Genomic DNA, 9,665 nt, shown 5'->3' with positions numbered 1-9,665 from the left:
AGAAATCTCAGGGAGGCAGAACTTTCTCTGTGGTTAGGAAACTCTGATCCCTTTGTAGAAGCCTCAGACATGGATAGATGGCAAGTGAATCTTACTATGGAGCTAGCTCATTCCAAATGCTTCACAGCTTTCTCTTTGGAGTTGCCTGGGGGAGGGGGGAGGGGAATGTGCATCGAACTAGAGAAGAGCCTAATTTATTGAGGATCCTCTGGGTCATGCTTAGCTGGATCCTTAAACATCGTATCACAGAAGAGCTGTCAAAAGACTGTGGTGGTCTTTAAAAACAGTTTTGGTTTTCCCACCTAACCTCACTAAAGGCTCTGTGTGTCAGAAGCTATGAGATCCTTCTGCAAGCCACCACAGCTGAGAGTTTTGGGGTTTTTGTGAGCCCTATACCCCCTGAGCTTCAGTTTCTCCACTTATCAGAGACTTTTCACCCACATTGGATGAAAGCAGGCATAGGGCAGGAATTTTTCATTGAGGGTCATTTCTATCCAAGTCATTTGGTGCTTTTGGAGCTTTGAGGACTCCAGAAGGCTTATGCAACCATGTGCTAGCTATTCTTAAGGTAATTGCAAAGATTTAATGTTTCGTTTAGTTTAAAGCTTGCAAAAAACTAAAATTTCCTTGTTGAATTTGGAACATGAAGTTCAGTGCTTGTTAAATGTAATAAAAATAATATATATATTTACCTCCTCTTATAGAAATTATAGCCAGTAAGGAAGTATATTTGATATACACTATGATTTGCTAATTATTTTTTCTAAGTGAACAACTAGTCAGTAATATTAAACCTAAGTCACCTAAGTTATTTAGCTAAAATTCACACCTTGATTTAAGGATTTAAGTGATTTCAAATAACCAATACTCACTTTAGTAAGTTAAGTTCTTCAATGACCATTTTACTGTGTGATACTGTTTTTGACGCTTTTTGTGTCACAGCACAAAATTAAATGTAGATCTCACTGGAGTTTGAATTGCCACAAGGTTCCATTAATAGAGTTGTATTATTGAGAAATGTGTCCTTTTACTACCTATACTAGTATTCTATAAATATAAAAAAATAAAATGGGCAAAGTAGCCACACAAGTATTGCATCTTTGAAGCTAGTTGGTATGAAAATCATTTGAGGTCATCAGAACTATTAAATGAGAAAGAATAGAATCTGGTCTATCAATCTTATTATATGTAAAATGCCCAAGTACCAGGAAGCCATCTGATCTTCCCACAATCAGATAGTATGTTCTTAAACAACCAGAATCCTGAATCAGTGTCTTACTGTAATTACAGAAAATTTAAAGTGCCAAAAAAAAACTATACAGAAATAACACAGTAAAAATGTGGAGTTTGTTTTATGTTGTCCAACTACTCCTTAGATACTGGGCTTGTTCCTATTCCTACCTTCTTAGGCAACTGTAAAACAGTTTCGAACCAGTCAGGCAGAGACAAAACTATTATAAAAAACACTACACACAAGCATCAGCTATCCCTCAGCGAGCAATAGCCAAGTCCTAATTTTGATCAAAGCATGGAAACCAACTAAAAAGTGGTAGAGTTGTTGCTATGATCACCTTATGAATTTAATAAGCTGATGAAGATACACAATCATAGCAAATGAATTCACACTACACTACTATCTTTAAAAAAATAGCCATAGCAAAAGAGAATGAGATTGTCTAACTGGCAGAAACTACATAGTAGAACCATTCAAAGGCTTAGATAATCTACAAATCTCAAAGGGCAATCCATAAACTAGGCCTATATTTAAAAGTTTGTTGTTAAGAGTCTTTTGACAAATTAAAAAGTTTTGAAGATCAGAGGAAAACCATGAATTCATCTAGTATTTACAATCAAGTTACTACTTTTACTAGACAAAGTTGTTATAAAACAAAGCAATTTAAAATATACCTTAAATGATTGATTCTGAAGTGGAGAATAAAGCCCATGTTTGTTCAGAACTTATATATAAAATCTGATATATACAACTCATGGTAACAACATGACAAAAATGTCATGAAATAATAATATAAGAATAATACACTTCACTGTGATGGGATATTGATGAAGGAAAATTTAAGCAGGAAATGGCATTCTGTGGTACCTTAAAGGATGAATAAGAATTGAAAAAAATTAAAAAGCTTAAATAATATTATCCTAACTGGAAGAAATAGAGCAGCAAACATAGAGAGATCTGTAAAGAAGAAAGTCATTATCATGACATACTTTTAGAAACAGCCTAAGTAAAAGAGCCAAAAGCACAGATGAGTCTCCCTGAACGGTCAATGAACAGGCACAAACTCAAATATAATTTCATTTTATTCATTTAAGTGAAATTCACTCAAACAATTTTATAAAAGTAGAGTTTATCTGCATGCAGCTACAGTTCTTTGAAGATGTGTAAAATTTATGTTACCATCCTATAATTGAGGTTATAGATAAAGTGAGTGTTGACAGACTAAAAAGGGTATTAATTCTGTAGGCACCTTAAAAAAAAATTAAGCAGGAACATGAAATATAAGCTTTCATATAATAAATTATCACATGCTTTTTTCCTAATTATATTTTCTTTGTTATTTTTGCAAATAATAATTTGTTTTCTCAAAACTGCTGGGCAAAGATTAAACCTCATGAGGCTAAACTCAGACAAGGGTGAGGCTATAGATTTTCCTCCACTACATTCTCTTGGTCACATCTGTTAGCCTTGTCACTTCTGAACGATGCATTAGGCACAAGCTTGGGTGTCAGCAGAGCTGGCCTGATTTACTCCAATGTAATAAAGTGCCTAAATCCAGAATAATATAGGCTTTGGAAGAAGTGACTGTTCAATTACACTTTACCCTTTCTGTTATACCTGTAAAGTTTTTTCAAAGGTTTGAATTGTGTTTCTAATAAAATATGTAGGGGAGAGGGAAATGAGAATAACATTTGATTGGTGCTCTCTGTCTCAGTCTCTGTCTGTCTCTCTTTCTCCATATATATATATATATATATATATATATATATATATATATATATATATATAATATATTTTGATAGATTTGTCTTTGCTTAAAGAAAGCAAAGACAAATGTAATCTATTAATGTATTTATCTAGTGACACTACCAGTGTCACTAGATAAATACATTTCTGAAGTGATTTTATAGTTTTAAAAAATTATTTCTTTTTACTTTTACAAGTATCCATAAAGCCTATGCAAAAGAAACTACATTGGTTGGTCTACAAAGAAAGAGCTAGTTTACTAATCCGTACTCATTTTGCCCTCAAAGACACCATCTTTCTCTTTTAGTATCTCCTGGGGAGAGAATTCTCTTTTTATTCCCTGATGTTTGTGGATGAATGCTTTACTAAGTTCCTTTGTGGCTTCATTCACCCATTAGTACCTCAAATAACTTGAATCTATAAGGGAAACACTGCAGAGGCAGATTCTATTTCTGTGACTCTTTAGGCAATGAGAATCAGAAGACAACTTTAATCTTAATTAGAGATGTGGTTCAAAGTCCAAACAGGCAGTCAGATTTCTCTTCACTCTCCCGATGGAGCTTAGGATAGAAAGATCGAATGCCCTGTATCTATCACAGTGTTGTACCATTCAAAGAAATGAACTCCTGCTAGTTATGTAAAGAATGGAATTCCTTGACACTCTGGGAGGTGAAGGGGGGGCAAAGGGGCTGATTGATTACTGAATGACAAAAACAAGTGGAGCATTCCCAAGGGCAGGAGCTGGAGTCACAATTCCTTGGGGCATTGACAAAAAAAAAAAAAAATTTAAATACTGGAATTAAATCAAGATAAACAAATGAAGTTTGAGGGAAGGTTAAGATTATATATGATTTATGAATATTATTGGTATAAACATAAAAAATAAAGGGATATATTTAAAATGTATGTTCAAATCACAATTTGCTGAAGTAATTACTCTGGAAATTTGGGCCTGTTTCTTTAATTAATTTTATATATTTTTAAACATATTGAAAATCTTACTATACATCAATTTAATCATTGCATTTGCTTTTAAATATATTTTTTAAAAAAGCACTTTTTCTTAAAGCATTAAAATTTGACGAGTGTTTTTAAACCAAGTAGCAAAAAAAAAAAAAAAACAACAACAACAACAAAACAATCTAACACAGTTTAGTGTTCCTATCAAAGCAAAGTAATGCACACTGCTAAATGTTTTACAATGTAGTTGTCAGTCTAAAAATACTTTACTAGATTAGAGGAATTTTTTTTTAAAATAAGGTCTCTGCTCTGGGTTTCAACTCCTCTTTGTTCACTCTTTACTCCTGGTACATATATACACACATGCACACACACACACACACGCACACGCACACGCACACGCACACACACACACTTTTGCTTCTCTTTGGCAGTGTTTTTCCTATCAAGCAGATGGAGCTTAAAATTTCCCCAGCCCCTCACAAAGCTGTTTCTCTAGCAACCTTCCCTAAAAGACTGATTTCAAAACAAGCAGAAATGTTCTTTAAATCAATCTGGCAGTACAACTTAAAGTTTTTTTTTTTCTCCACTTAAACAGAAAGTATATACAAAGGTATGTTTAACCATAACTGTAAAACAGAGAAGGAGGGATTGTTTTAAACTTGTTGCTTAAAAAATAATAACATCAATTTGAAACTTTCAGTTTAACTCTAGTTAAACCATTGTATCATTTCTTTCCTCCTGCTGGCTGCTAGTCTGAGTACTAGTTGAAGACAATTAGTGATCTCATCAGGAGAGGGTCTAGAATGTTAAAGTGCTATCTATACCTATGCCTGGAAGTACCTTCTAGAAACAGGCTTTTAATTCCTTTCTATGAGCCTCATGTTAATTAAATTAGATGCTTGCATCCGTAAGTTATTCCTTATTTTAGTAGTTTGAAACTATTAAAAGGAAATCATACTTCTAATCAAACCACCGTGACAAGGATTTATTGGGTATTATTTTCCTCCTATGAATTAGTTCTAAAATATGTTATCTGATTTTAATCTTACATATGAAGGTGGGACTGTCTTAGAATTACTTTTGTTCAGTGGCATCTGAATGAGCTATCAGTTCTGTTTTACCATTGTTTTTCACTTCAGGCAATGTAAAACGAATCTTAAGAAGGTCATTTGTTGCTTCCAGATTTGGTGTAATTGTCTTGAAAAGTAGCTGTAGAAAAGTCTTTCTGTTTACAATCTTTTATTTTGAAGTTACAATATATTACATCATTTTCCCTTCCCTTTCTTTCCTCCAAAAGCTCCCACACACCCTTGCTTCACTCTTCCAAATTCATGCCCTCTTTGAATATTGATTCTTTTGTATGCATATATGTCTGCATATACATATATATTTCTAAAATAACCTGTTCAGTCTGTATAGTGTTACTTGCATATACATTTTCAGGGCTGTCTATTTGGGTTTGGATAATCGTTTTCTTCCCAGGGGAAGACTGTTTCTCAGCATTTTTAAATTGCCTGTAGGGTTGAGTTCTCTTGAGATTCCTCTGTCTGGTTTGGCATGCCCACTTGTGCTGTCCTTTAGCGTGCCCACTGGTATTGTCCTTGTTCAGCTCATGTTTGGCCAGCCATGTTCAATGAGAGTTTATGGGTGTAATTTCTGACATTACCAGGAGACAGACTCTGTCTCACAACAAACTCCATCATCCTCTGGATCTTAGAATCTTCCTCCTTTTCAGCAATGTTTCCTAAGCTATAGGTGTGAGAGTTGTTTCGTTTTACAGATGTATCCTGTGGATTTGAAGTCCTTTCAAGTTTTGTTCTTATCCATACTGTGTGTATGGTGTTTTGCCTGCCAATATCACTGTCCAATATCATGGCACAGTCTTTGATATTCTTTCTACTCAGGGTACATTGCAGTAAAACCTGCTGTGTATCTGACTTTCTCCTTCCTGTTCCACTTCCTTTTTCAGATGACCTCACATTCTGTTACTAATGAAATAAAAAGTACCCAGAGAACTTACTGATTGAATCTACCTACTTTATAAGTAACCATTACAAATAAGAATTAACCACAATTTTAAATTTCTGGGGTCTATATGCCTCTGAATAATGGGAATGCCTTTTCCTTTGAAGCTGACGCTACTTACATTTATCTTCTTTGAATCATGCAACAAGTATGGAGACAGAAAATTTAACAATAACTCAAACTATTTGAGGTTTTTAAAATTGTGAAATTATCATTTCACAATTATCATTTTAAAATCTGTGTTTATTTGGACTTTCAGCTTATTGTAAATTATTTGGTCTCACACAAACTTAGGAACCAACAGACTCTTTTGTTGCATGTCTGTTCAATAATACCTTATTTAACTTGTTCTGGGAGGAATTTGGGGTTTGTGATCAGAAAGCTATGATTATATTAAAAAAATTAAAAAGGCCGGGGAGATGACTCTGGAAACCATTTTAGCTTGTTTTTAACCCTCATTTAAGCACTACATGTGGTCCTTCCATGACTGCTTCCTCTCTTCAACAGTATTAGGTATCTCCATTTCAAATACTGTTCCCATCAGTGATAATGGAACTTGTGTGTAGCTGCTAGCTTCAGTTTCTTTTATAATATAAGATTATTTTATGGCTTTTTAATATGATTATATTGAGTAGCATTGATGATATTTCTTCAGCACCTATTAGGAAAAATTAAACCTTTCAGTATCACACACACACACACACACTAAAATAAAATCAAAATAGCTGAAGCAGAAAAGAATTTAAATGTTGCATGCTAGACCTTAGTGCTTATCTAAGACAGATCATGGATGTTGTGGCCTCCCCCACATATATATTTAAGAAGGAAAGATGGAAACAGCACTACATCTGTTAGAATCCTCCTGTCAGGACAGGTGCCAGCTTCACCCTTCTTTATTTACAGACCAACTTCAAGGAAATTAATACCGGTGCCTGTGTGTGATAGGGAGGCTTAGAGCTTGAAATTGAGTGCATTAGTGATAGCTCTAAAGGAATGTTTGGATTTATGCCTTGTCCTTAAGAAATTTTTTTCCTCTCCCACGTGCACCAAACCCCTTACAACACCCACCCTCACTGCAGCACTGAGAAACAGCCGGGATGTGGGGTTATTTCAGAAGTAGCCACTAAGGGGAGCCGGCCGCGGACTGCCCTCCCACGTTGCTATGACGATGAGACTGGCGGGCACACAGCCTTCAGAGCTAAATGCTGGCTAAAGCAGGTGTCAGATTGCGATGAGCTAGGTGGCTCTGGGATTACTCAGAGCCCCAGGAGTGTCTCTGGAAAGTCTGGCTACAATTCCTCCGCATCCCTCTCCGACTGCTCCTCAACTCCGCTGGAACACGCAGAGTGAAAATGGTCCACCACTCAGGCTCCATTCAGTCCTTTAAACAGCAAAAAGGTCAGTGAGAATTCTCTCTCTTCCCCGGGGGCACCACATCCTGCTCTGCATCTCCTTGCAGTTATGCAAAAGCATCCTTTTCACCCGTGTATTGTGTTGAAGAGCTGGGGAACTCTGTAAAGTTAGGACCCATTTTATAAATGTTTTATCCTGCAACGGAGATGAGTATGATATCCGGAGCCGCACAGAGCCCGGGAGCGAAGAGAATCTGTCATGTCAGGACTTGTTTGTCTCTTAAGTCTCCTTCAGTGCACTGCAGTGAACTATTTAGGCAAAGAAAGTCCCTGCAGCACCCCTGGGTTTGAAGAGTGAAATTTTGGATGATATTTGCCTCAGTATGTGCTTCTAGTGCCCTGTAAGATTCACAAGAGCAAAATTTATTACTTGTGCTGAGCTTGAAAAATTGTATAATAAGTGCATTCGTGGAAAAATCCCAGCGGTTGACTGGTCCCAGATATAATTTCCTTGGAAAACTTTATCTTCTGATCTCACGTTTATTACAGGCTTCCAATTTTTATGTGTATTTGGTCTTTCTTCCTGGAACTTCCCAGATCATCGATTAGCTTTCACAAAATTTTCACTAGTTGCATGAGCAAGGTCAGATCAAGATTTTTTTTTTTTTTTTTTTTTTTTTTTTTTTTTTTTTTTTATCAATCTTTGTTCTTCAATATTTCTTTGACATAGATTCTGGGAATGTTATTGTCTTATGCAGTTATTCTACATTAATGACATTTACTGAATGAATAATGGTAATTAGGATGTATTTTTAATATACTCATTACAATATGTAATTTTCAAGTATTCAATTTTTCACTGAAATAAGTATTTATTGAAATCTTCTTATATTCCTTCTCCAAATTACTGTTTTAAGGTATATCTTTGGCTTTGTTTCTAAACAAAAAACTTTGGATACCCCCAGAATAACTTAGTGGGGATTTATTCTTGAGGCAGAATATTGTACTGAAAGAACTTCCCACCAGGAACTGTAATCTGCATGAATCCTCTTTTGAGTGTATGTTGGAATCCGGTATGAAGTGAGAGACGGTGGGAGTAGATGAATTTGGGCTCCTGTGCAGTTCTATTTAAGCTTAAAGTGTTCTAAGGAAAATTAACTACTTCGAGAAGTTTTATTTCCTTGCATCATTAGACAAGTATAAACATTCTGGGGAAAAGAAGAAAATATGGAAAACTTGAAACTGTCTCATACTGCTATGTTTTGATGCTTTGGGGGACCTGGAATCTTGAAATGTTCCCCAAAATACCTTACTATGTGAGGATACATACGTTGTATGTTAAAGAGCAAAAACCTGTCAACTTTGAGACTGGTTGTCAATGCTCAAAAGAGTGATAAACTTGTCCAAGTCATGGCATTTTATAGTGTCTCTTTTATGATGTATTATGAGCCATTTTTTTTTTAGTTTCACTTTTTTGGCACAAAATAATAATTATTAGTAAAAAGGTAAGCATGAGGAAAAGGAAGGACAATAAAGAAGCAAGATTAACTTTTAACTAAATGGTTCTAGTTTATTTTGTCTCTTAAAAATATCACTTTCTTTCATCCCTTTTTCTTCCTCCAAATCCCTCCAGGTTCTCTCCCATTCTTCCCTCCCATGTCCCTTCCTGCTCTCTGGTTGACGCTCTGTCTTACTTTGATTATTATTGTTACATACAGACACATATTGAGTGTTTATGCATGATTATATAGATACAACTTTTTGAATCTGATTATGTTGTTTGCATGTATATGGTACCAAGGCTGAGCAGTCTGAGTTGAACAACCATTAAGGGGTTCATCCCTGGGAGAGGCCAATTCTCTGATCAACAATCATTTGTAGCTTTTAGTTCTTTCTCTAGGGTGGGACCTGCTACGAAAAGATAATACACAGTAAGGATCAGCTATTTTAATTTTTCAAATAGGAACAAACATGATAACACTCTGGTGCCTCCTGACCTGGGAGTGTTTTCCAGCGCTGGTTACCAGAACAATGCATATGAAAGTGATGAAAATTCTGCCCTGAAAGTTTGGAGATTTGGGTTTTAGGTTTGCCTTTCTCACTAGATATATGCCTTTAGAAAAGTGTTTAATCTACTTTTTATATTGATTTATGAATAACATGGAGACTCTTGATTTCTGACCTTCTGTTATCCTCTTCCCTGTTAATTAGCCTATATTAATTGTACCAACTGAGGGGCTTTGTCATGTTTTTACACATGCATGTAATGTATTTGAACATGTTATCATCTTTATACACTTCATCCTTCTTTCTTTCCCCCTTCCTTGTTCCGGCGTGTTGTACTT

The 9,665-nt window shown here is 35.4% G+C and overlaps 1 protein-coding gene across 1 annotated transcript in view; it reads left to right on the top strand.

Moving 5' to 3' along the window:
- The first annotated feature begins 7,127 nt into the window (after window positions 1-7,127).
- Window positions 7,128-9,665, top strand: part of Ano3 (anoctamin 3) — a 266,616-nt gene continuing 264,078 nt past the window's right edge. Inside the window, exon 1 of the mRNA XM_034495046.2 lies at window positions 7,128-7,366. Within this exon, the coding sequence (XP_034350937.1) occupies window positions 7,321-7,366 (46 nt within the window). The 5' untranslated portion in view covers window positions 7,128-7,320. The remainder of the gene's footprint in view (window positions 7,367-9,665) is intronic.

This window comes from Arvicanthis niloticus, chromosome 2, assembly GCF_011762505.2.
Source record: "Arvicanthis niloticus isolate mArvNil1 chromosome 2, mArvNil1.pat.X, whole genome shotgun sequence".
Taxonomy (NCBI): domain Eukaryota; kingdom Metazoa; phylum Chordata; class Mammalia; order Rodentia; family Muridae; genus Arvicanthis; species Arvicanthis niloticus.
This window is presented reverse-complemented; position numbering and strand designations above follow the sequence as displayed.